Source organism: Stenella coeruleoalba, assembly GCF_951394435.1.
Source record: "Stenella coeruleoalba genome assembly, chromosome: 3".
In the NCBI taxonomy this organism is placed as follows: domain Eukaryota; kingdom Metazoa; phylum Chordata; class Mammalia; order Artiodactyla; family Delphinidae; genus Stenella; species Stenella coeruleoalba.
This window is the reverse complement of record NC_137148.1, coordinates 30,946,770-30,974,493: the sequence shown is the minus strand read 5'-3', so window position 1 is coordinate 30,974,493 and position 27,724 is coordinate 30,946,770. Positions and strand designations below refer to the sequence as shown.

Genomic DNA, 27,724 nt, shown 5'->3' with positions numbered 1-27,724 from the left:
GGCGGGGGAGCTGTCTGCATCCCTCGCCCTTCTCGCGGCGGCGGCGGCGGCGGCGGCGGCGGCTGCGGCGGCGGCGGGAGCCTTGGCCGCCGCCTCCTGCGCGCCCTTGCTGCCCCGAGCAGCCCCAGGATTGCGAACTCGTGCCCCTGACCTATCGGGCGGGGCTCCGCGCTCCTGCCCTCGGCCCGGATGGGTCTCCTGGCTGGGACTTGGGGCACCTGGAGTTAATGTCCAACTGGAGGTCTGCGGAGACCGGATCCGAGGTAAGCAGGGGAGCGGGCCTGGCGGAGCGGGCCTGGGGGGAGCGGGCGGGTGGCGCCCGAGTCACCAGCGGGTGCGTCGGCCTGTGCGGCGCTGGAGACAGAGGGGGCGCGGCTGCACCCCAGAGCAGGCGGTGAGACTAGAAAGAGGGGACACTAGAAGGAACCGAAGCGCCGAGAGGGCAGAAGAGAGAGAGAAGTGGAACCGGGGAGAGGCTGGGTTTGCGGAGGGGCAGGTTGCCTTTCCTCGTGGGCAAAAATCTCTGGTGCCCCTGCTGCCTCTGGAGCGGGCATATCCGACAGGGGCAGTTTCCCTCCCCGACTCGGCGAGGTGCTCTTCCGTCAAGTCCCGGGAAGGTGCGGGACTGGAATCGCCTTTGAACCTACCACGACCAGAGTTGGGTTCTCTGTGGACGCGCAGCTGCATAGATATCATTAACGGGAGTGTAACTGGGTTTGGTCTGTTCCAAGGGAAAGTGTAGGCCCCGGGAGGGACTGCTGCAAAGGTGCTGAGAACCTAAAAATAGAGAGCTCACCTCCTCCGGCGTGGTCTTGCAAATCTACATTCCTAGCCCTGGTCGGAACCCAGTTGCTGGCACTGTCCTAATGCCCGATATCCCACCTCACCATCCCCGTCAAGCTTAAGAGACGGGCTTCCTGAACAGTCCAGGACCAGGGCCTCCGCCCCGAGCAGACTCTTGAACCTTCTCAAGGTCTCCCCTAAGCCATCTCGGTGATGGGTTGAATGACTTTCGTCTGTACTCTGTGCCACCTCCCCCAGTAACACCCCCGCCACCACCCTGGCACAGCCTCAGGGCTGATTTCGCTGTCGTTTGGTTTCCAGACCCACCGGGTGAAAACGAACCCTCTTCGGGGCGGGGAATGACTCCCGCCGGAACCCCCAGCCTCCTGACGCCTCCCTAGTTTCGGGGCTGGCACACGCGCCCGCAGAGCCGACGTGCGCGCCCCGGGGGAGCTGCCCAGCCCCGCGCTCGCAGCACTTTTGCTCATTGGTGGGGACAAACACAACTCTTCCGAGCCCTGCTGCGGATGTGTTAGAGCGCACTTCACTCTTCCGCAGTATATTTGGGGGGAAGTATAAGTGGTTTACGGTGTTGTGTTAGTTTCTGCTGTACAGTGAAGTGAATCAGCTATATGTATACATATATCCCCTCCCTCTTGGACCTCCCTCCCCGCCCCCATCCCACCCATCTAGACCATCTTGAATATACACTTAAGTATCCCAAGGAAGAGATGCTGCTGCTAACCTGACGCACGCACCTCTTCCCGCAAAGCCCTGGAAGAGGGAGCTGCTGGGCTTCCGCCCAGCCGCGACCAGGTCTCGCTCTCACAGTTTCGCCACGTCTTCGCTTCGGCAGGGTTCAGGGACAGTGTCGCCTTTTCAACAAGTGTCAGGTGTTCGGGGAGCCCGCTGCGTCGCCAGCCCACTCTCGCAAGGGGTTCGGGTGCCCCTGGGTCTGGCACCCGGCCTCGGGCCCTTTAACAGACAGACCCCTTCCCAGACTGTCTGCAGAAGGCGGCGCTCATTCTTTTTCCTACTCTGGTCTTGGGCCCGACAGAATAAGTCCTCCGTCCGTCCAGGACACAAGACACAGTTAAGAAAAGCAGTTCATCTTTTCAGCAACTTCTGTCCCTATCCCAAAAGAAAGCCCCCGAGTTACAGCACGCCGCCACCCACCCACCCCCGCCTCCCTTTTCTCCTCCTGAGACCTGGATATCGAAGGCAAAGCCTAAACAAACCTCCCAGCCTGCCAGACACAAGAAGGCGCGGGGGCACTGGCGGCGGGAGCGCTCACACGCGCTGAAGCTGTCACTGTGACGCGGGGGAGGGGGGGAGTTCAAAAAGCAGGTTGCCGAGAAACCAGCTTAAGTGAGGTGGGTAGAGAAAAATTAGTGAGGATGAAGAGGGCTAGGAGCCTGAAAAGCAGGGATGCTCGTGAGGACATCCGAAGTTCCGGGGGGGGGGGGGGTGGTGTAATTTGCATTTGGGGAAGGATTGTAAGGGGAGTGCTCGTTCATCGGTTCTATGCTTAAAATGACAACGCAGCCCCAGCCGCGTGGGCGCTCCAGGACTCCGGCGGTTTCTGGTGCCCTCTGGTGCTGGGAACCCAGAAGCGCCCCACGGCGAGCGGCGGCTTCTGCCGACACTTTTGGCTCTTGGGACGTCCTTTCCTCCCTGGACTTGGGGACCACCAGGTGCCGGCGCCCGCGACGCTCCCCTTTTGCCCTGCCGGGCGCGTAAGTCCTGGGCGTAGAGGGGAACCAGCCTGTAGGGTACGAGGACGGGTGCGGGGGCACCTGGCGGAGCCGACTTCGGGAGGAGAGCTTGGTTATCGCACGTGGCAGCGCGTTCCGCAATTCGCGCTCGTAGCAAAGGCGGACGGTTGCGGCAGAAATACGTCGGACAGATGTGCTTTAAGAAAGCGATAAAGAGACCATCAGGGAACCCGCGGGGTGTGGGGGGGGGTGGGAAAAACCTCTGCGTGGACCGCTGTGAATGCGAGCCGCCGGATTCCTTCCTCTTGCTGCGCCAAGCAAACACCGGGAACTAAAGAGCCGCTCCGGCTGCAGCCCGCCCCGGCGGTGCGCAGAGGGAAGAATGCGCCCTCCCCGTCCGGGGGAGGTGGGAGAGCTCTTTTCGTGGCCTGCGCCGCACCCGGCCGAGGGCGGGAACCGGAGTCGGGAGCCTCCTTTGGCGAGGCGGGGAGTTTTCCGCTGAACTCTTTTGCCAGCTTCGCCACACTTCTAATTGAGGATCTCCACATCCAATTTAAAAAGCCCTCCGTCGGCCAAGCAGGAAAAAAAGGAAAAACCCTCTTAATGCGGAAGGGAAATCTGGTGGCTCTGTCGCTTCCTGCTGGCGGCCACCGCGATTTGGGATAGCGCATTAATCCCGCGCCTCCCCGCCCCTCAGGGCCGCCAGCCAGTTCGCACGCACCCGCGAGCGGGCCCTGGGCGAGGGGGCGGGAGGCCTCGCGTTCCCCAGTCCTCTCTGCTCGAGCGCCTCGCTGGGCTCGTTTTGCACGGCCTGGGTCAGGTGTTGCCTGGGCCCCCGCGCCCCAACCCAGAGCCTTTCCTTTTCCCCGGGTCTGTAAATCAGCCAGCGGGGCATGGGGCGCTCGGAGCTGCAGGTTTTCGGAGTTCCTAGTCCCTACAGACTCCCCGAGCCCAACAGCTGCATAGCGAACAAACAGACGCCCAAAGGATGGAAAATGCATTCGCCTCCGCAGCGGTGGGAGGTGGCGGTCGAATGAAACGCTTCCCCGGGTGGCCTGCACCGGAAGCCGGGCGGGAGTTCTGGGTGGAGATGGGGGGCGGTTGCTGGAAGGGAGGCGGGCGCTCCTGGCTGCTAATGGAGAGGAAAGGGGTCAAAGTTTTTGTTTTTACCTGGAAACTCTTACTCTCTCCCACGGAGAAAGTTCAAGGAGATTTTCCTAAGAATCCCTTTTATTTGGAGGAAAGAGGGTAATAACTGCATGAGTGTCGTAGCCCTTGGAAACTGAACACTGGCATTGGGAAGGCACTGGGTCACACCGCACCCCAAGGCGCCCGGGTCTCCCGCCACCTCCTAATTGTGTGGGGCTTGGCCCCGAGTTGAGGGGGCTTTCTTCTCACCAGCCCCCTGCTGCGTGACCCTCCTTTCTAGGGGTGTGCGGAGGGACAGACCAAACGGAGGCCCCTGACTCAGAGGACCTGAGCCCCACCGCGCGCCCTTTCCTGGTCTAGTCCTTCTGGTGCCCGTACTCCTCTGTAGCGTCCCGGACCGGGTGCAGTTGTCCAGGAGTGACTGTGACCGGGCGTGGGGAGCTCGCAACTCCTCTGCAAGGGGAAGGGATTTAAGGCCACAATCTCGCAACACTGCAAAAATAAAGAGGGCGTTCGGGGACACCACGAACATTTTCAAGACAAAGGCAATCCCTACCTAACAGTAACGCTAAAGCACTTATTGAGCGCTTACTTTCTGCTTGGCTAGGCCTTTTCCTGTGTTAATATTCATAACCTTAAGAAATGGAAGTAGTATTTATTTTAAACTGAGTTGAAGCTTTGGGAAGTGAAGTAACCTAACTCAGATATTCCCCGGACAGCCCCAAAGTCTCCAAGTCCCTACTAACTTCTTGTTCCGACGACAAAACACTAAGTTAAATGGGAGGAGGAGGAGGAGGAGAGCTTCCCTGGTGGCGCAGTGGTTGAGAGTCCTCCTGCCGATGCAGGGGACACGGGTTCGTGCCCCGGTCCGGGAGGATCCCACATGCCGCGGAGCGGCTGGGCCCGTGAGCCGTGGCCGCTGAGCCTGCACGTCCGGAGCCTGTGCTCCGCAACGAGAGAGGCCACAACAGCGAGAGGCCCACGTACCACACACACACACAAAAAAAAAAAAAAAAAAAAAAAGGTGGAGGAAAGCGTGGGCGAGGTTAGTGGTGCCGCTGAGCCTGCCTCTGCCTAGCTGAGAGCAGGATCAGGACCCCCCGGCGGTCCCGCACTTGATTTTATTCCTAAAATAAAAGGCTGGTCTCTTGCTTGGGTCCAGGGCTCTTCCCCGGGGCCTGTGGGAGCTGCTGGACGGGGCGGGAAGCACAGGGTGAGGGTTGCCCGGTCGACCCCCAGGAAGCGGGGGCCGGGAAGGGGGGGGTTGCGCGCCAGTGCTGGTGTCGTCGTGTTGGTACCGGCGGGGGCAGCGGCGCTGCTCGAAAATCCGACCCCTGGGATCCGGTGGCGGAAGAGAAGGGCACTTGTGGGATGGCCGCCAGGGAGGCGCACCCAGGAGCGGGGACGAGCAGGCGGCTGGGAAGGAAGGAGGATGTGTGTGTGGGGGGGGGGCGGTGCCCGGGGAACCGCCGGGCTGCCGCGGTCCGGGAGGAGGGCGGTGCCGAGTTTGGAGGGGAGCCCCGAGGACCCGCCGGGCCGAGGCGCCTCGGGCAGCGCGGCGGCCCTCGGCGTCCAGGCCTAACGCGCTCTCCCCGGTTCTCTCGCCCGCCCGCCCGCCCGCCCAGGTGCCGCCGCCGGACGGGACTCTAAGATGAAGTTATGGGATGTCGTGGCTGTCTGCCTGGTGCTGCTCCACACCGCGTCCGCCTTCCCGCTGCCCGCCGGTAAGAGGCCTCCCGAGGCGCCCGCCGAAGACCGCTCCCTCGGCCGCCGCCGCGCGCCCTTCGCGCCGAGCAGTGACTGTAAGAACCGTTCCCTCCCCGCGGGGGTCACCCCACCCGCCGCTCGCACGCACCCCAAGTCAGCCCCGACCGCAGTGTGGCCTCCCGACCCAGGGCAGAGCCGCGCTGGCGCCGACGCCCCCTCGCGGTTCGTAGCCACCGACTGGTGCCCCAGGACCCCAACACCTAGTCTGTATGTGGCACGCGCTGGTTTTGCCCCGCAGAGGGGCAAACATTTTTCTGCTGCTCATTTAGCGTTCCGAGGAACAGCTGTTTTCCCCAGCAGTACCACCACCACCACCGTAGGAGAACACGCAGTTGTCCCCTTTCCTCTGCTTCCCCATCACACATATACACACCCCCGTTTTTTTCTTCCAAAGCCCTCTTTCTCTGGGTGTGCCTGGCTGTGCTGAATTCTCCATCCTAAACTGCCCTTGCAAGGGAAGAGGCTGAGGTTTCACAAAACCAAGCCAGAGTCGGAGAAAACACAGAAGGGCCTTGATTTCCAGAACAAGCATCTGGGCAGTGTCAAATCTGTTCAGAAAAGTTCCAGTTCTAGAAAGACAACGATACATAGTGCTAGCTGGGGCTAGGGGGAAAAGAAACAAACCATCGTTCACTCCACACATGACAATGTTAACTCTTAAGAAAAGACCAGGTTATTAATATTAGGAAATGAGTCTGTGATTTGCCTCTCAAAAATGTCTTAGCAGTTTATCAGGGCACGTCAGCTATGATTTGATATAATTTACCCTCCGCTCTTGAGAAGTTTATCTACTGCATAAAGGAGAGTATGCTTCATCACAAGTTAGAGATTATTGGGGAGGTACGTAGCTAACAAAGGTAGCAGCAGAGAGTTTGCACAACCCCAAACTAAAGCAGTAGTGAGCGTCACCATAACCACTCACCACTCCCGTTACCCTTCAAGCTATTTTGCATTTGAAACATGCACAGTAGAAAGGGTCCCAGAGTCAGCTGTATGCTAGAGTCCCCCAAACCTATGGCCTTGGGCTAAAAATTGCCCAGGAAATGTGATGTGTTTATCTTATACTTAATTACAACAATTAAAGCACGTCTTCCAGAAGTCCCAGGGAAAAGAAAAAGTGCATTTTTCTAAGGCAAATTAAGACTTCAAGAGTGACTTAGGGTAGGAAAGAGAACACAGTTGATCCCTTGAAATTGAAGGAACTGTTCCAAGAGTTTCTGTCCATTAGTTGTATAAACCTATTTTTAAAGGCTTTGGTTTCAACCTCGAGTTTCCATCTTAGCGTGTACAATGTTTCCATCTTAGCGTATACAATGTTTCTGCAGTAGAAACTTAAAATGCCCTTTAGTGCCATTGTCTTCAGAACTGTACCCATGAGGGCTGAGTAAGTGGCTTTTCATTGGTTCAAGCAGCCTAGATCAGAGGAACAGGAACACAGTGGAAGGTAATAGTTTTCTAACCAAGACATTCTGGAGAGAAAAATGACTGTGCCTGATTGTGAAGCTGATTAATTCATGGAGGTTTAATTAGCATATCAGTATCCTGTCTACCTAGGCTTATTTAATGCTGGCTCCTGGTGCTGGCTCTGCTTTGGGCTAATTCTGTGACCTTGGACAAATTACTTACTACAGAACTCAATGAACAGTTTACAGCTATACAGTAAAGGAAGGCCTTTCCACTCCAAAATGCCAATGACCGTGAGATTGCCCCCCCCCGGAACCCCCCCCCCCCCGCACACCTGCACACTCCACCCTAACCTTCCTTTGGGAAAAGACTCATAAGAAAAGACCCCTGCTCACTGGACTCACCTGGGGAACTTTAATGACTGTTGATGCTGGGCTCCACCAGGAGAGATTCTGATCTCATTGGTTTGGGTCGTGGCCTGGGCATCTAGATATTTAGATGTTCCCCAAGTGAGTCCAATGTGTAGTCAGGGTTGAATCCCTATGGCCTGATAATACCCTAAGAAAATCCATGCCTCATGTAAGGTACAGGCAGTCACAAAGCAAGCAAGGTAGCCATAATCCTACTGATGGACGGCGGTAGCTGGGGGTTCTGGGGAAAGGGAGATCACTTCCCTTTTCCAAAAGTGACGCTAAGTCATCAATGGACAAGATTCCGACCACTGTGTTTACATTAGAACCAGCAGAACACAACTGATTCTGTTTTACCTATCGGAAGACCCAATAGATCCTTGAAAGAGAAATGTTCCCAAAGAGAAAGTGAGCTGCATTCTAAGCCAAACTGACTCCTTTCCAGGTATGTTCAATTCGGTAGCAAGCTGTCAGTGCGGGGAAGGAGGAATAATGACAATGTGCAGACTTTGAACACTCAACCGGTGTCAACATGCTGACATTTATATCCTGCACTGTACGCCATGCAACTGGTTAAGGCTTATGTAGAAAAACATTCAGTCACTCGTTTCATTTGAAAATAGAAAGTACCGTAAATACTGGTCCCTCTTCTTTTCAAATGCTTGTAACTTAATGACTGAGCAAAGGCTCGTTCATGCCACCTTGAGTCATTCTGTGCTGTTTAAAGGGGGCTGGACTGCACCCTGTCCACACACACACCTTTGAGGTTGCGTGTATTTTGCTGGTTCCAATATAAATGAAACAGCCAGAATTCTGTTCCTACCATTATCATGAGCTGAACCAACAAAGTAGAATTCATAACTGGCTCACTTGTTTGCCTAGAGGTTGACAATAAAGTTCATGGACTGTGGCTGCCTCCTGTAGCAACTTTGAACTTGTCTAAACTCAAAGACTTGTGATTTTCCCTTTGGGGCATCCAAGACTTTTCCCTTTCACTATCTTTGGTTTTTTTTTTTTATTTTGCTTTTTACCCATATCTTCTCCAAAGGGCGATTAGAGCAGGCCTGAGGCATCTAGAAAGCGAAACTAGAAGGTGATACGCACAGATGTCATAGCATTTTAGAGCCCAAAGGTACTCCTGTGGTCCCCAAGCCTAAAGATGTAAAGCAGCTTGGCCAAAGTGCCAGAGTTCCATGATGGCAGGAGGATGGTTTTTAAAAATTTGTGATCTAAAAGCACGTATTCATTCAACAAGTAATTAATGTGTGGCTGTATGTGCTAGGCACTGTCCTAGGTGCTAGGGAATCCTTGGTACACAGGCAAAAGCCCCGTCCTCATGAAACGTACTCTCTAGTAAAGGTACAGTGTGTGGTGCAATTTGGTAGCTTTGTAAACTAAAACTAAACATGAAGAACCTTGGGCTGAAAAGGTGGGCTTTCTATGTGACCGGAAACCAACTAGAAGAAACACTGGGCGTTCTTAAATTATTGCAGGTAATCCACAATTTACTGTAATCTAATGGGGTTATATTCCACCAGTTTGGTAGCAAGTCACACATTTTCCTAGAGAAACCATCTGACAAATCAAGCTATCAAGCTCCCAGACTAGCCCACAAAAATCTATGTAAACCCTGATAGAACTGAGATATAATTCACAATATTATTGGGCTAGAGTCTCTTCCCAGGTTGCTGGGTCCCCTAATCTGCAGAAGGAGGGCATAGAGCAAATCATGGAGTTTCAACAAGCAAGAGCTCACGTTCACACATTCAGATCAGTCTATGGTTTGGATCCCAGTCTTGCCACTTACCCAGCTGTTACTTAACAGCTCTTAAAGCGCAGTTTCCTCATCTGTAAAATAGGAATACTATTCATCCTGCCTCCGGGGGCTGCTGTGAGAGTCACACGAGATAATGCTTTGTAAAACCTGTGCCCCATAAACAACGAGTGTACTTGCCACCCTCCTCCTTGCGGCATGCACCCAGTGAATGCCTTTTCTCCCGACACAGACTTTCACTTCAGCCCCTGCCAAGCCATTGCTCTAACTGGTGGAATTTCAAGCAGCCCCGACAAAGCATGGAGAGTGAAAGAAATGCAGGCCTTGCAGGGAGGCTATTTTGGGCCCCAGAGACAGTCAGTTGGTCAGCACGTAGGCGGGCCAGTCTTGCCTGGGATTCTGCCCCCCGGGGTCAGCTCCCCCTGGCTCTTCCCAGGTTTCACAGCTCCTTCCCTTCCCCATTCTCTGAGCCCACATAGTTCCTATGGAATTGTTCCCACCAGATTCCCATGGTCATGTTAGGAAGACCCTCTTCCTCATGGGAAGAAGAGGATCAGGGCACACTTAGATCCTTACAGGTAGGTGATAGGGGGGCTGTGAGTTGGAGGCTCCCTGTCTTGAGATAGAGTATTTCTGTTTTAAGTGATCCCACCTGGATACTTAAGATGTGTCACAAACTCAGCAAAACACAACTGTTAGTGAATTTAGTAAACTTTCAGCCCATGGTTCTTCGGCTAAGAAAGCTTCTAGTGCAATAAGCTGGTTAAATTTTAAGCTTTCAAATCTAATGTTGTGGGTTCAGAGTTCAGAATAAATAAGTGCCGTCCACCTATTGCTTCTTCTTATTTTAGGGACTATATGAATAGATGATACTGTAATAAAGTCCCTAGGCTGAAAAAGGGCTCTGCCACTTGGGATGGGGGTCCTGGAATCAGGAAATCGCATGTCAGACTTTTAGGAAGCACTGATTTCTCACTTGAGATGTGAGACCAACATCTCATTCTGGCCTCAGTCTGAAGACCTATTTCAAACTGTTGCTGTTTAGAGAAATCTATTTCAGGCGTAATTTGAATTGGCCAGTCGTAGGACCTTAGGCCGATCCAACAGCCAAAGAATTATTCTCAAAAGATTCTACTTTCACTGATAGAAAAATAAAAGCTATCTGGCATTTTCCCCTCCTAATGTCCCTTTCATCTTTGTTTCTTTAGCACTTAATGGTCCATAGCCCCTTTATTCAATTAAAACACATATTCTTTCATTAATCACTTGAGCTCAATCAGGAAGCAAGTATTAAATATCTTTCATGCTCTAGGTGCTGTGTGGGCATCTAAAAGGCAAAATTGTGAACTTAAATAGCTTATGATCTAGTTGTAAACTACGGATAGGCCGATGGGTGGGTGGGTGGGTGGACTGTCAGTCCGAGAGATAGCTATGTCTACCAAGGCATGTATGTTAGCTGTGGTCATGGTAAGAATTCCTAGCAATGAAGTCATTGGGATTTGGAGATTATAGCAGGAAAGAATTTGGGGGAGAGGGGGGATTTGAGCTGGTACTTGAAAGATGGGTATTAGGAAAGGAAGGGAAAGGGAAAAGGGCACATTCCAGACAAAGGAGAAGCAAAGGCAAATTTGTGATCACGATATGGGGAAGGGGCAGGTGGTGGATACAAGGAGGAGGCCAGACGAGTCGCCAAGTACTGAGAACAGGTGGCGGGAAGTAGTGTGAAATTTAGGATATCTCTGTAGGTGATACCCAGATTATGAGATACTGTAAAATCCAGGAAAAGAAGGTGCTTGCTCTGTTTCTGATGGCAGCGGGGTGCCGCTGGAGTGTCTCAAACAAGCAGGTGGCGGCGAGCAGGATCTCACTGCAAAGCCTTCTTGCTGCAAAACTTACTCAAGTCCCAAGCTTCACGAGTCTGTAGCATAGGCATAGTTTTCATTTTGAGTGTGCCCTTATTTTTAAAGTGTCTAGGCATAAGCACAATTGAATCAACCTGTTAATCCTCAAATAAGTGAAGAGCTACAAATAAAAACTTAAGTTAGTATCATACAGATGAACGTATTTATGAAACAGGTGTGTTAGTTTCTACTTTATAACAAAATGAATCAGCTATACATCTACATATATCCCCATATCCCCTCCCTCTTGTGTGTGCCTCCCACCCTCCCTATCCCACCCCTCTAGGTGGTCAGAAAGCACCGAGCTGATCTCCCTGTGCTATGCGGCTGCTTCCCACTAGCTATCTACCTTACGTTTGGTAGTGTATATATGTCCATGCCTCTCTCTCACTTCGTCCCAGCTTACTCTTCACCCTAGCCATGTCTATTACAGGATGTTGAATATAGTTCCCTGTGCTATACAATAGGACCTTGTTGTTTATCCATCCTATATATAATAGTTTGCATCTGCTAATACCAAACTCCCAATCCATCCCTCCCTCTCCCCCCTTCCCCCTTGGTAACCTCAAGTCTGTTCTCTATGTCTGTGAGTCTATTTCTGTTTCGTAGATAAGTTCACTTGTGTCATATTTTAGATGAGATTAGATCCCACCTATAAGTGATATCATACGGTATTTGTCTTTCTCTTTCTGACTTACTTCACTTCTTATGATAATCTCTAGGTCCACCCATGTTGCTGCAAATGGCATTATCTCATTCTTTTTTATGGCCGAGTAGTGTTCCATTATATATATATATACATATATATATATATATATATATATATATATATATATACACACACCACATCTTCTTTATCCATTCATTTGTTGATGACCATTTAGGTTGTTCCATGTCTTGCCTGTTGTGAATAGTGCTGCTTTGAACATAGGGATGCATGTATCTTTTTGAATTATAGTTTTGTCCAGAAATATGCCCAGGAGGGGGACTGCTGGATCGTATGGCAATTCAATTTTTAGTTTTTTGAGGAAATTCCATACTGTTTTCCACAATGGCTGCACCAGTTTACATTCCCACCAACAGTGTAGGAGGGTTCTCTTTTCTCCACACCCTCTCCAGCATTTTGTTATTTTAACAAATAGGTTTTGCATATTGTCCTAAAATCGAGTAGGTTTGAGCTGTACTGGACAAGAGGAGATGTCATTTATCCCCGTTGTACAGATGAAGCAATGAGACCTAGAGTTTTGCTCAAGGTCACAAATCCAGTAAGTGGTGAAGCCAGCAAACCTCAAACTTCTAGTCCCAAAGCCAATAATGCTGCCTTAACACAGACTGCTCTTGTATTAGTAGATTAAGAAAACACAAACCTTGGCTTGCTAAAAATGTATTCACTAACTGAAACATGTATTTCTAGGAAAATCAATGAGCAAACTAATAGCAAGAAGCAAGGAATATTATATTTCCTTGAGGCCCTTTCTTTGATCCCTGTTTGGGTTGCAGTGGGCCTAGGCTCATATTATTACTGGATATTTCGAAGTCTAAATCAGGACATTTTAGGGAGAGAAGCATGCATTTCTCCGCACGGTCCTATAATATCGATGCTTTTTGCGGTGAGAGAAGGCTCCCTAACTCTTCAGGACAAAGTGAGGTCTCCTAGAATACTTGATAGGCTGATGGCATTTGGGAGGCCTTCGAGAAGGCACTTGCCCTCAGGTGGCTTCTGTTCCGCCCAGGGAAGGAAGCGTCCACTTGGGAAACCAAGGGTGACTGCACACGTGCCAGAGTGATGGCCTCTGTGGGAACAGGAGTGGGTGTGCACACACAGATCTTGGGTCACTATTGGGAATCAACTGCTTAGCTCAGTAGAGACAAAACCCACTTTTGTATGATTGTATAACTGAGCATGGTTTTTTAAAGTCTTCGAACTTTTTTGCTTGCAAACCTACAAAATTATGTTGAAAAACTATTGCACACTTCTAAAGTGATATCTGCAGTTTTATCACAAGTTTAAATAGTTGCAGCAGATGTAATTTCCAGCCCATTTGGGAACTAGATATGTGCTTCAAATCTATTTTTGGCAAAACCCTGGAGCTGCAAATGTAACTTATTCAATTCGTGGAAAATTATCAAACAAATCAGCTCAAATAGTTTAATTTTTGGTCAGAAAAGGTCCAACTTCATTTTCACTTCAAATGCCCATGGTAGTATACATCCATGACAAGCACCACGCCTCTGCATCCTTATTATAAGATGAAAGATGGATGGGTGGATGGACAGACAGGCAAATAAAGCACCATGCCTTGCCGTGAGTGCCTGGACAGAATGAAATATGGAATCACCTACTTTGATTCATTCATATGGGACTTTTTAGTAAGTGTTCATAGTACAATGAACACCCATGTCCCCTTTTCACCAAGACTGACCTTTCATTAGCATTTTGCTTCATTTTTTTTTTCCCTAAACCATTTGAGAATTACTTGCAAACATAACAGTCAGTAGTTCAGCATGAACCTTCTAGGAGCCAAGGACATTACCTTATATAACCACAATTCAGTTATCAGTCTCAGGAAATGTAACATTTACACAATACTGTTATCCAATAGGTAGTCCATATTCAGATGCCCCCAATTGTGGCAATAATGTTCTTCATAGTTTTTCCCCTTAATTGAGAGTCACAACTTGCATTTGATTGTCATGTCTCTTTATTCTCCTTTAATCTAGAGTTAGCTCCCAAGCCTTTTTTCCCACAACGTTTTGAGAAGTCCAGACTGTCTTGCCTGCTGTCCTGCAGACTGCCCTTCGGTTTGCATTTGTGTGATTCTTTCCACATGATTAGATTTAGGTACACATCTTTGGAATCCTAAGTTCATGATGACGTGTCCTCACATCATGAGTCACCGATACCAGTTTATCCCAAGGAGCCATGCACGCCTGAACTGTCCTTAGAGGTGTCTATCCACCAGACAGTGCCTGGTGGTAAAATGAGTGAGACAGGCAGGAAGGCAGAAGGATGATTGTGAAAGGAGAACTGGCTGCAGGAGTATTCGTAGGTGGACCAGTCTTAGGACGCAGCGCATGTGGAATTTGAGGATCTGGACATTGATGCTCTTAAAGCTACCCGTAGACTCTGTAGAAAGTCCTCATGTAGCCCCAGAGGGATACGTGCCACAGTTTGAAGACACCCATCTATGCCGTGGTGGACACAAAATATCGTTCATGGGCTGTGGAGTCAGCTGATGTTTGTGTGGTTAACTTGGGGGCATTTCTAGGAAGAGAGAAGAGGCAGCCCAGACTCCCAGGACAGGCCTGCACCTCCCGTCCGCAGACCACCATGCCGGGGCCTCCAGGCCTTCTCCTCCATGCGACATGCTGGACGAGCAAGGGGCCAGTGTCTGCGTCCCCTTTGTCCAGAGCCAGCAGAGTTAGTCTTCACGCCACTGCCTCCAATGGAATGTCAGTGAAGAACGGGCACAGACGTGAAAACCATAGGGACTTACTTTTGGTGCCATTTGTTAAGTACTTTCAGGCGCTGAACCGAAAATTTTCTTCCAATCCGTGTAACTCTCCCCATTTTCAGGGGAGATCGGAGCTGCACAGGGTCAATCAGCTTAACCAGACTGGACCCAGGAAAGCCTGAGGGAACACTCACTCTTTTGACCACACCACATGACCACTTCCTGCCAGCCCACCACTCTCCTACAGAACTCTTCTGGCTACGTCAGCGAGGAGAAAAGTCAGGCGTGGAGGTTTTGTGAATGCAGCTGTTTTTGAATGGTATGTCTAGCTAATTACCTGAAGAGTCTTCGAGATTCCAGTAAATTCATCCACCAAGGGGTAGAAAGTCCCTCCTCACATCTGACCACAGGAATCCATCAGGCAGGCTCAAATGATAAAGAATACTTTTCTTTCACCCCCTTTATTCTCCTTTCAGCTTCTTCATCCCTCCTCTTCTTGCCCAGGTCCCTCAGGCCCTTCGAGTTCCTTCTACCCACTTTTCAGGTGGGCCCACTGGGAAGGGCCCAGGGAAGTTGAATGCAGGACCCCGTGGAACCATTGGGGCCTCTCAGGCTGCAGGCAGGGCTTTGTGGGAAGGAAGAAGCCAGGTTCTGTTGCTTTCCAGGTTCCTTTGGGGTTTCCCCTCAAAAAACCACCTGCCTCTGAGAACACCTCAAGGGATTATTTTCCCAAGGGGCGCTTTGTATGCGTCATTTTATTGGGTAACTTTCTCTCCCTCCCCTGTTAAGTGTTTTATAAGGGCAGTAGCTGGGCTCCTGGTGTGCACTCGAGCGTGAGGTGTTTACAGCTGGCTGGGGTCTGCTTTTAGCTCGCACCAGGTGTTCATGGATTAGCTAACAAATGGACACCCTATTGAGTGTTTTCCTGACTTAAAAGCAGAAGAATGGACCTCTTCCCCTCAGGGGAGCCATTCTGTATTACCATAAAATTATTAACATCACTATAATAGAAGTATGGACCACATAGGTGGAAATCAGAGCAGGGCAATTAGAAGCTGAGTAACAAAATGAATGTAGTCCAGCTTTCCTAAGTAGGTTTTTGGCTATTTGTATTTATAGAGTAATTTCCATTACAGTGATGACAAGTTTTCTCAGTTAAATTGTAGGATAAGTAGTCAAGACATGGTATAGCTAATAAGTGTGTGCGATGTTAGTCAAAGTAGGTGGAGGTGGTCACTAAAACGGCATTCTGGTGGGCAAATGGCCTTTAAAAGTACACCCAAGGCTTCTTTTTCTGTATTGTGAACTGGTTGGTCTTTTCTTCTGTCTTGAGAGGATCCAGAAATGCTTTTTTAAAACAACAAAACACTGGTGTTTTTACAACGCAAATACTTTTCAAATAAACCCATGTCATGTTTTATTGCCGGCAAACCACTGGTCATGGAGAGAATGCCCTGGTAGCTCTGGCAGTGGTCACAGTGACTTAGTAAATTGCCTCAGCTGGTGATTGTTCACGGGAGAACAGATGCTATGGACCCCTCTTGAAGTTAACCCAAGTCCACGCTGACCAGGATGGTCTATGTAATGCTGGATGAATACTCTGTCCAAAATAGGAAAGTAAGGGTGGCCGTCACATGACACGAGATGCCTCAGCATTCCAGTACTTAGGGACCCATGGGTGCCTTATTTTAATTAGTTCAAATAAGTGGCAAAGTCAACACTTTTAAATAGTAGCAGATGGCAGAACTTTGAAGTTTTCAGAGAACTGCAACACGCTCCTGAACTAACACCACACGTTTCAGAGGTCGCTGAAGGTCAAATAAAAAACAAGCGTCAAGAGCCCCCAAGGCAAGCTGTGGGGCTCTGACAGTGCATTAGGTGGCAGTTGCCGTGGATGATTCTAGCCTCAGAGTCCTAAGACCAAGCAGCAAAACCAGAAATGAATAAAATAGAGATTTTGAGAAAATGGCAGTGTTGCCATTTGGGTGAGGGAGACTGCAGGATTATAGCATGTTGGTGTCCGTGTCCTCTCACAGGTCACTGTCTCCTTCTCTGCCTTTACAGATGGAGACTGGGGTGTAAGGATACCTCCCACTAGAACCTGGGTGCTTTGAGACACAAGTATAGGGCCCTTTCTACACACCTCTTCACCTCTCCTAAATAAGACGTAGGAAGATGACTTGATGAGTTGAGAGGCACTTGGTTATTTCAGGTGTAACCAAGACGTTGAACCAAGAGGCAAACGGAAAAGGTTGAGAACTGCTAGAACCTAAAATACCTCTTATGGGGTCTCCTGGGGCCCCTGATGTTGGCGGTTAGCAGAATGCTGCTGGGGCATCAGCAGAGGCAGTCCTCTCCCTGACGGGGGTGACACCAAGACTTAGACTGTCCACATCTTAGGGCATTAGCACTGGGGGAAGGCCCCCGAGAGGGGCTCGCCGACCTCAGAAGGGTTCAGTGACTAGTCCAAGGTCACAGGCTGGGCAGGGACTGACCCCGGACTGGAATCCCAGGCTCTGTCCTCTCCAGCTCTGCAGTGAGACTTTATCGCTTGGTGCCAGCGCGAGTTTGAGGAGCTTCCGGAGACGGGGCCTCTCTGTCTGAATCTGCCACCGCCCGTGGCTGCCGGTTTTCCGGTTTTAACTGGGAAATTGCCAGTTCTGCCTTAGGGTGATACGCCAGACCCAGGATGTGGGAGAGCTGCCCCTGAACGGCATGCTTTTCCCTTTCTGGAGACGATTTACTGTATTCTGTGGTCCACGGCAGCCTAACTTTAGAATCTACTCAGTGTGCCTCAGTTCACGCTGAACTTTCCAGTAGAAAGTGTATTTCTCACTTCCTGTCCTGAATGTGGTAAATGCGCGCAGGTGAAATCAGCACATCTTCCAGAGTAAGTTACCACACGCCCGACACTAGGCAGGCTGCACCGTAGAGGCATTTTTACTTAAAAACAGATAGGCAGCTTGGAGCCCTAGAGCAAGTCTGAGCTTTGAAACCAAAACCAGCTGAGTCTACATTGATGAGCCACGTGGCCTTGAGCAGATAGATATTTACCTTCTCTGAGCCTCAGTTTCCTGATCTGTAAAGTACAGATAAATAGGCGACCCCGACTTTAGCCTTGCAGGGATGTTGTCAGGGTTAAAACTCATGCTGGGTGGCATCCATCCCACCTTTGCACTGGTCATACTAAGTGCGTCAAGGAAGCTGTCATTTCAAATAGAGGATGATGCATATTCTTGGTAACGTGGGGAATTTTAAAGGTAAGACTCCATCATGTAGTTCTCATAATACTGCAGTATTAGTGAAAGAAAATCATGTTTGTACATTACTGAAAAGTAAAAACAGCATTCTAAAGAATGACATCAGTTGGGAATTTTCTTGAGAGGTTACATAAATCTTAGGCTGATCTTTTCATGTAAACATGCACGTGTATATGTGTATATACACATATATGTTTGTATATATGTGTGTGTGTATACACACACACACAACTTCTCTTTTTTATATATTTGGTCTACAGAGCAATTTGTACTTTACCTGGGGTACAGGTAGGCAACGAATATCAGATTAAATGTCCTCCCCCCCGGGGGGGTGGGTTCCACGTGCCTCCTTTTGCAGACAGCCTTTCAGGAGAGGCTCTGCGGGCACAGCATCTCTGGGCTCACACCCAGGGTCTAGCCCACCTCAGAACTGGGCACCACCTGGAGTGAGGGCACCCAGGTGCTGATTGAAGATGTGCCTCTCGCCTGTGTGGCCTTGACCTAGGCAGTAGGTCACCCCTGCGGACCTCAGCGTATTAACCCTTGCCCTTCCAGTACACAGAAGCTGGATGCTTTCCGCTGGAGTACAGAGGTGGGTCCTCCCCAGAGCGAGAAACACCTGGGCCTCCTCTCCAGAGCCTCTGCATCCTTGAGGCTAGTTCTGGCTCCTGTAGGAGAGGCCCACTGTGCGTGCTAGGGTCCAGCCCTTTCCTTGCTGGGGCCCACCCCACTCCGGGTAAGGGGTCACCTCCTCACTGCTTTCTACACAACCTTGTGCTGCCTCCCTCATGGGCCCACAGGTCAAAGACAGGCTGAAAACTGGCTTAGACACCCAGCCAGGCCGGGTGAGGAGGGGGACAACCCAATACGAGTATAAAATGACCCTTTGATTAAAATACAATTAACCTGAAAATATATATATATATAATTAACCTGTACTCTTTGGAAGAGAAATCTGACATTTAAAAGAATACTTTGTCTGCTAAATGCCAGCTTCGCCAAGATAATGTTTTGAATTATGTGCTTCTTGGTTCAGCTATTACAAGGAGTACTCCGAGGTCTCACCATTGTTGCTATAAAAACTCAATTAACTCTACCAGAGAGTCAATATCCCAGGCCTTTGTTCCTGAGATAATGTTACTGTTTTCCCATAACTGAGGGGGGCAAAGTCTCTGCAGTGAATGGTTTGGTTTGTTCCCAGAGTCTGGCCCTGTACAAGGTTTCATTTGTTTAAATAACATTGTTTATACAAAGGACACATCAAAGTTAAAGTATTTTAAATAGAATAATGCCCAAATATTTAGTTGCACCCTGAAGGATGACTTAAATGCATTTGAGCGTTTTAAGTTTTCGAAAACTTTAGCTTCTAGATGTCCATGTTTTCCCAGATCTAGCCTCCAAGTGGGTCTGGGAAATGGGCAAGTGTTTGACTTACTTTTTAAAAACGATGCTCCTCTTTTGTGCTTGGCAAGTATTTTACTATCAAAGTTCATACTAATGAGGGCCATTTGTGTAGCTGACATACTGCCAAGCCCTTTATAGGATAAAGAAAGTGATATGCCATTAAGTCTTAATTTGGGGAACTAATCCAAACCCAGCCCCTTTGCTGCCCCTGGCTCAGTGAATTCCAGGAACATGGAGGCAGCTGGGGGCTTCTTGGTCCCCCGGGGAGTTTCCTTGCCTGAGCCAGGTGTGAGGCCTCTGCAGAGACCCTAAAGATTGGCTCAGTGGGGGCATGGCTCACAATGCCCCCGCCAAATGCCTAGTGTTGATAACTTGTGGTCTCTTTAGAAATGAACTCAGTCAGCAGCAAAAGGCCTGGGATTAGGAATTCAGTTGGAAGAGATAGGCCAATTTGCTCTGTGGTTTGGAAAATATAATGTTGCCCTTTTCTAGTTTCCAAAATTCATATCCATGTAAAACTTTCAGCATAAATATGTATTTTTTCCTCTATTGTTCAAGAAGGAGAAGAAAGGGGGCAGGGGGGAATCCCTTCAGTTCAATAAGAATCACCTATGTCCTGAACCTGAGCCTTAAATAAACATTTCCACCTTAACGACAATGTATGAGGGAGATGTCCCATCAAAAGCAGTCCTCATTACCTACACTCTTTCTTTTTCTTTTTCTTTTTTTTATTTTTGGCTGTATTGGGTCTTCGTTGCTGCGCGGGGGCTTTCTCTAGTACGTGAGTTGGGGCTACTCTTCTTTGCGGTGCACGGGCTTCTCATTGTGGTGCCTTTGCTTTGTTGCAGAGCACGGGCTCTAGGCGCACGGGCTTCAGTAGTTGTAGCATGCAGGCTCAGTAGTTGTGGCGCATAGGCTTAGTTGCTCCGCGGCATGTGGGATCTTCTCGGACCAGGGCTCAAACCCGTGTCCCCTGCATTGGCAGGCGGATTCTTAACCACTGTGCTACCAGGGAAGCCCCTACGCTATTTGGTTTAACACATCAAACACAGATTGACTGCTTCCCAGGTGCCTGGAAGCCTTTTAATTCAGGCCTAATGATCCATTCACCACCTCACCCAAAAGCATAAGTGGCTGGTGCATTCACACTGCTACACGCATCACCCCAAAAAGGCCAAGCAGAAATTAAAATAAAGGAACTAAACGTTCTCATAACAAAGGATAAGTATGTCCCAAACGTTATTGAGGACTGCTGATACTAAAAATTTATTTGCTAGTTATCTGAAATTCAAATTTAACTAGGTATTCTGTATTTTATCTGGCAAGCAAAGCCAGTGGACAGAGTCATGTGGTCAAAATGTCTTAAAAAGGAGGGACAACATTTTTCCAGAACTTTGAAAGTGTCAGGCAATAAATAAGAACATTATAAATGCTGATTCAAATCATCATTATAACCCTAGTAATATAAAATTATGTAATTTATCATGTTATATAAATTAATGAGTCTCTAAACCAGTGTAAGTTGAACTTTTGTAAGTCAAATGTTTTCCCATTCGTTTATGTTAAAATTTTAGTAATATTTCATCCTCATTTCTGATTAATCCTCAGTTGATTCTCAATCAGTTTTAACTTCCATGTTCCCAGTTTCTTAAGTTAATGATCTATTCAGGAGTTCTTGAAAAGAGCCAGGGACCCCATCATGTGGATCCTTTTGTAAAACAGTCTCTTTAGAAATTTGAAGACTTTTTTTTCCTGTACTTTGACTAATCACCCCTAAGATACCAGGTTTAGAAGTTCAGACTTCTATTCAAGCATGGGTTTTTGAAACTGAGCACACCTAATTTCCTCTTTTATAGCTTATTATTGAAAAAAAGTCACAAATAGCATAAGCAACTCATTTTTCGAAATAAGTAGTTCATGTCTTTTTTTTTTTACATCTTTATTGGCGTATAATTGCTTTACAATGGTGTGCTAGTTTCTGCTTTATAACAAAGTGAATCAGTTATACATATACATATGTTCCCATATCTCCTCCCTCTTGCGTCTCCCTCCCTCCCACCCTCCCTATCCCACCCCTCTAGGTGGTCACAAAGCACCGAGCTGATCTCCCTGTGCTATGCGGCTGCTTCCCACTAGCTATCTGTTTTACATTTGGTAGTGTATATATGTCCATGCCACTCTCTCACTTTGTCCCATCTTACCCTTCCCCATCCCTGCGTCCTCAAGTCCATTCTCTATGTCTGCGTCTTTATTCCTGTCCTGCCCCTAGGCTCTTCAGAACCATCTTTTTTTTTTTTAGATTCCATATATATGTGTTAGCCTACGGTATTTGTTTTTCTCTTTCTGACTTACTTCACTCTGTATGACAGATTCTAGGTCCATCCACCTCACTACAAATAACTCAATTTCGTTTCCTTTTATGGCTGAGTAATATTCCATTGTATATATGTGCCATATCTTTATCGATTCAACATTTTTTTTTAAGAACAGAGAAGGAAAGGAAGGGAGAGAGGGAGGGAGGAAGGATGGAAACTTCCTAAGGAAGTCCAGTAGAAGAGGTTCAGAGGAAACGACAAATTCAGATTCCAATACTCTCCCACTCTTCCAGTCCTTCTTGAGAAAACGTTACTCCCCTGGAGCCAGAACCTTTCTGAATCCTCAGGATGAAGTGGGCTTTGAGAGCTGACACTTTAAAGCTGCCGGAAGCTGGCAAGGGAGTGAGCTTGGTTATTCGCTGCTTATTCGCTTGCAGGAGGGAGATGACTGTGCTGCTCTTCACACTGCGGCTGCCCGCCTGACAGAGGCTGTTTATTTTGGAGGCTTTCATTTCATCATGGTGAGGTTCTCAGCTGAAGCCCAAGTGTCCCCTGGATAAATTAAGGACTCTCTCTTTCTCCCCTCATAAAGTGACCTAACTCGTTCGGAAATCATTGTGGGCCTCCAGGGACCAGATCCTGTTGTAGGCACCTGGGCTCCACTGGTGAGCAAGCCACGCAAAGGTCCCTGCCTCGTGGAGGTGACATTCGCTCAGAGAAGACAGACAACAAGTAGGCAACACAAGGAAAGTTAGACAGTGTGTTGGAAGGTAGTGAGTATTATGCTGGGGAGGGAAGAGGGCAGGAGGGTCTGGCTTTGGGCTCGGGAGGGATTGCATTTGAAACAGGGAGGTCAAGGTGGGGCTTGGTGGTGGTGACATTTGAGCAGACTTGAAGGGGATGTGGGCGTGAGCCACTGGGTACTCTGCAGGAATGGTGTTTCAGGCAGAGAGGGAACAGCCGGCGCAAAGGCCCTGCGTCCCTGTTTGTGTTCTGATCTGTGTGGTTCTCAACCACGGTGATCTTGCCCCCAGGGGACGTTTGGCAATATCTGAAGACACTTCAGTTCGTCACTGTTGGGATGGGGCTGGGGGACACTACTGGCGTCTCCTGGGTAGAGGCCAGGGATGCAACTACACATCCTTAAATGCTCCCACAACAAAGAATGTTCCAGCCCAAAATGTCAGTAGTACTGAGGTTGTGAAACCTTGTGTTTGAAGAACAGTGAGAAGGCCAGAGAAGCTGGAGGGGGAGGCAGTAAGGAAGAAGGAAGTTGCATACGAGGTCAGTGGTAACAGAGGCTGGGACGCAGTGGGTGGCCAGGTCAGGGAGGGCCTTGGGCCAGTGTCGACTTTGGCTTTTATGCCAAGGGAAATGGGGAGCCATTGGAGGGCTTGGAGCAGAGGAGGGACATGAGCTGCGTTAACAGTTTTAAGAGTGTTGCTCTTAAAACTGCAACAGACTGAAGGAGGGTGGAATGCAGGGGCTGGAATGCAGGGGCTCGGGGGCAAGAGGCGATGGGGCACAGACCAGTGGAAGCAGCTTTGAGAATTCTGTGCACAGGACCATCCAGTGCCAGATTTTAGGTTTTAGCTTTAGGGCAACAAGGTGATCTGGAAATTCCACACCATCCCCACTCTTTTCACTACTATATGTCATATGTTTTGCACACACACACACACACACACACACACACACACACAGATGAGAGGGAGAGAGAGAAATAGAAATAGATGTGGTTACGTTGCCTTAGCTGGGTTATGTTTTACACAACAGGATACCTGGTATCTGTTTTAACAATTTGTTCATGACAAAACAATTTGACGTGGGTTAGGCCCAGTGTAATCCTTCTCTGCTTTAACGTGGGCTTGGCAAAAAAAAATTCCCTCTTGCTAACAACTCTTTTGTGGCATATTGTCCTAAGCCACATATAACCCTAAACATACTAAATTACCTGAAAATGGGATGGAGAGCATAAAAGGTTGAGTACCTAATAAATGGGCATTTGAATTGCTTTCCTCTTTTAAAAATGTATTCAGTTGTTCAAAGTTACTCTTCTCTTACTTGATCACCCAAAGCAAATGCTTGAAACACAGCAGAAAACGCCACGAGACTGCAAATTCACGCGTTTGTCCAAAGGTCTCAAACATCGTAGAAGCATCGCCTCAATCATTCCTCCATGTGATCTCCCTAAAATGCACATCTCTTGTCCTCTTTGCACCCAGAGCCAGTGGGAGTCATGTGACAGCCCGCAGCAGAGGCTGGACACCCCCCTCCCACCGTCTGCCCACAAACAGCGCCTCAGTCCATGTACTGCTATGATACATTTACATGTCATCTTCCATGTCCTGGCTATTGTAAATAGAGCTGCAATGAACATTGTGGTACATGACTCTTTTTGAATTATGGTTTTCTCAGGGTATATGCCCAGTAGTGGGATTGCTGGGGCGTATGGTAGTTCTATTTTTAGTTTTTTAAGGAACTTCCAAGTGTCCATCAACAGATGAATTGGTAAAGAAGATGTGGCACATATATACAATGGAACATTACTCAGCCATAAAAAGAAATGAAATTGAGTTATTTGTAGTGAGGTGGATGGACCTAGAGTCTGTCATACGGAGTGAAGTGAGTCAGAAAGAGAAAAACAAGTACCGTATGCTAACACATATATATGGAATCTAAAAAAAAAAGAGATGGTTCTGAAGAACCTAGGGGCAGGACAGGAATAAAGACGCAGACATAGAGAATGGACTTGAGGACACGGGGAGGGGGAAGGGTAAGCTGGGACGAAGTGAGAGTGGCATGGACATATATACACTACCAAATGTAAAACAGATAGCTAGTGAGAAGCAGAGACATAGCACAGGGAGATCAGCTCGGTGCTTTGTGTCCACCTAGAGGGGTGGGATAGGGAGGGTGGGAGGGAGGGAGACGCAAGAGGGAGGAGATATGGGGATATATGTATATGTATAGCTGATTTGCTTTGTTGTAGAGCAGAAGCTGACACACCATTGTGGAGCAATGGTACTCCAATAAAGATGTTAAAAAAAAAAAGAAAATACATTAACTTTAAATACTCAAAAAAAAAAAAGAAATATAAGGTTAAATAAAATATACGAAAATTTTTTTTAAAAATGTCATCTTGGGCTTCCCTGGTGGCACAGTGGTTGAGAGTCTGCCTGCCAATGCAGGGGACATGGGTTCGTGACCCGGTCCGGGAAGATCCCACATGCCGCGGAGCGGCTGGGCCCGTGAGTCATGGTCGCTGAGCCTGCGTGTCCGGAGCCTGTGCTCCACAACGGGAGAGGCCACAACAGTGAGAGGCCCGCGTACCGCAAAAAAAAAAATAATGTCATCTTACAGTGTGACCATATATTTTTAAAGTCATGCTAATCCAAAGAAGTGGTAAATTAGTCTCTGTGTTAGTGAAAAGTAGGCTTAATGTTTTTTAAGGAAGCTCTAAAATACAGTTGAGCTCAAGAGCTTTTCATGTGATCTGTCAGAATGGTTCTCATCCCACTCAGCTGAGCAGAGGTGCTAAGTCGGGGTGGATTTCAGGAAAGAGCACTCCTCGGTATTCCAGGTGAAAGCAGCAGTGTCTTCCAAGCCCAATCCAAGGTTAATCCTTTTTTCACCCTCTAAGACAGGGTTTCTCAACGTATGCTCCATGGACCACCCCCATCAGAATTTCTCCAGGGCTCGTTAGAAGTACAGATTCCTCGGCCCCTCCCCACGCTTCCCTTAAGGGTCGGGCTAGGACTCTGCATTTCCGTGAGCACCCCAGCACAGTCCCATCCACACTCACATTTGAGAACCACAACTGTAGGTTACGTTATTAGAACAAGAAGAAGGGGCCTCCGTCAGCATCTGCACGCTCAATACGGACGCGTTACAAAATGGCAGATGATTCCACTTCTAAGGATCTGTTTTCAGCAAGGAAGTGTGTCACGCCCCGTGTCAGTCTCCTCTTCCGAGTGGATGAACTTCCTTCCGCGGAGTCTTGGAGGGTACCTTTCGGCCTGTGTCCTCAGGGTCGGGGCGGACGGGGTGACAGCGGTCCCTGAGCTGGCAGTCTCACCCCGAGGCCGAGCTTGGCCGCCTTTAGGAGACACTGGGGTCTTGGAGCCTCCTCGAAGTGGTCGTTGCTGTTGTCTCACGTGACCATTTCTGTTTTCTTGTTGCACAGCAAATATGCCAGAGGATTTTCCTGATCAGTTTGATGATGTCATGGATTTCATACAAGCCACCATTAGAAGACTGAAAAGGTCACCCGATAAACAAATGGCCGTGCTTCCTCGCAGAGAGCGGCACCGGCAGGCTGCAGCCACCAGCCCGGAGAGTTCCCGAGGGAAAGGCCGGCGGGGCCAGAGGGGCCGAAATCGGGGGTGCGTCTTAACTGCCGTGCATCTGAATGTCACTGACTTGGGTTTGGGCTACGAAACCAAGGAGGAACTCATTTTCAGGTACTGCAGCGGCTCATGCGATGCAGCCGAGACAATGTATGACAAAATATTAAAAAACTTGTCCAAAAATAGAAGGCTGGTGAGTGACAAAGTCGGGCAGGCGTGTTGCAGACCCCTCGCCTTCGATGACGACCTGTCCTTTTTAGACGATAACCTGGTTTACCATATTCTGAGAAAGCATTCCGCCAAACGCTGTGGATGTATCTGACTCCCGCTCCAGAGACCGCTGTGTATTGCATTCCTGCCACAAAGTGCAAAGAAAGGGACCAAGGTTCCCAGAAAATGTTTGCCCGGAGTGGAAGATAAGGACCAAGGAGTCGAGGAGGAGGCAGGCAGCCGTTGTGGGAGCCTGGCAGAGGGAGATCCAGCGACAGAAAACTGGGCGGGAGAGAGAGGAAACAGCTGTCTGCATTCTCCCAGATGGCGGCCAGCGTCACCAGAAGCTCAGGGCTGGTGTCCCTGCTTGGGTGTTGCCATCGTTTCATCCGATACAGTCCACCGTCGCCGGTCAAGGGTACAGTTGCGGATGCACTTGAAACCAAACCAGCGTATCTCCTGTGGTTTGTTTTCACATGTCTGGAGACACCAGGGAAATGGTCCTCCTGGTGTCATTCCCTGTCATTACGTTTTACTGCTGAAAGCAAGAAAGGTTTATTTTTCTGTCACTCAGTGGAGACATACACCGGCAAGGAGGAGAAAAAAAAGCAAAGACACACACGAGAGGTAGTAACCTTTGCTTTTGAAGGTTCAGGCCTGAGGTTTACTCCAGCCAGCGTTTTGGGGAACAGTGGGTGATTGATTTCAAACATGGTGTGTGAGGTGGGAAGAGGTTGGCTAGGAACCAGAAAGGCTGTCCTCATGACTAAAACCAAACCTGAAGGTATTTCCTTTCTGTCCTTGGAAACAGGAAACCAGTTGTGGTTTTCGGCAGCATTCTTGCAGGAGAGCGTTCGGGGAAGGCCCCCAGCTGCACTGGGGCGGGGAGGCCGCCGGGCTCTCGGTTTACAGAGAGACAGATGTTACATACACCCCAGCTCCGTTATGCGTGGTCACCAGTGACCAGAGAAGCTACTCGATGCAATGCATCTGTTTCAGATACAGAAGTATAGAGAAAATATTTATTGAGATTTAAGTTATTGTTATTTATTACCGTTCACTAATGAGTTTCTCTTTTTTCCCTTATTTATTAAAGTTTCTTTTCAAAGGTGCCAAAGTATATGTGCTCGCAAAATGCAAAAGAAGGTGACAAAGGAAATTTTAATTGGGAACAAGGGTCCATGCTTTTCAAAGTATTAAAAAGTTTTTCGCTAGGCAAAAAATCACTTACTTTACCTTTTTTAAGAAGAGCTCTCGTGTGATTTCCCCCAGATCTCAGCGTCTTACCTGTTGTTTTCATATTTTAGAGAAGAAACGTGTCAGAAGGAACATTTCTGACCGGCTCCCTTTTTGGGGAGCAGGACACAGAGACCGGGGCACTCGGCTTCATTTCTTCACGGTTCTGTCTCCCAGCAGATAGGCTGTGTGCTCCATTCCCTGTTGTATTTAAGCTCTCACTCCCCTCCACGTGTATCTGTCTATCATGTGCATAACCATATATATCAAAGGTTAAAGTCCCCTTAGTAGGTAGTCCTGGATTCAATGCAGACCTCAAAGTAACAATCCTGTCAGGTAGCCAGGGTTCTGCCCTGATTGTGGAGACTCTTCCTCTATCCTTCCATCCACCACCTGCCTGAGAAACATGCTTGGCCCCAGTGCAACCAAGGAGTGCCCTAGGCCTCCCGGAAGTGGGGTCAGCCAGTTGCCAAAAAAGCCACCAGTTGCTGCCCCTCCCTCGGAAGAAGGTGCCCCGGAAGGGTGGGCAAGCAAGACGGGCCCGGGCCAGCCTCAGCACACATGCCCTGCCACCTGGATGCTGAAAGCCTTG

The 27,724-nt window shown here is 48.9% G+C and overlaps 1 protein-coding gene across 3 annotated transcripts; it reads left to right on the top strand.

Moving 5' to 3' along the window:
* Nucleotides 1-82: 82 nt before the first annotated feature.
* GDNF (glial cell derived neurotrophic factor) lies at nt 83-27,246 on the top strand (the record flags this gene model as incomplete). 3 transcript variants are annotated; one of them, XM_079916301.1, is made up of 3 exons in its annotated part: nt 83-263; nt 5,273-5,371; nt 25,524-27,246. In XM_079916301.1, 2 exons carry the CDS (start codon nt 5,299-5,301, stop codon nt 26,006-26,008), a joined length of 558 nt encoding a protein of 185 aa, XP_079772427.1. In that variant the 3' UTR covers nt 26,009-27,246. The 3 variants fall into 3 exon arrangements, with proteins under 3 accessions (XP_079772427.1, XP_079772426.1, XP_079772425.1); XM_079916300.1 differs by having other exon boundaries at nt 5,273-5,449; XM_079916299.1 differs by lacking the exon at nt 83-263 and adding an exon at nt 3,487-3,520 and having other exon boundaries at nt 5,273-5,449.
* Nucleotides 27,247-27,724: the final 478 nt, after the last annotated feature.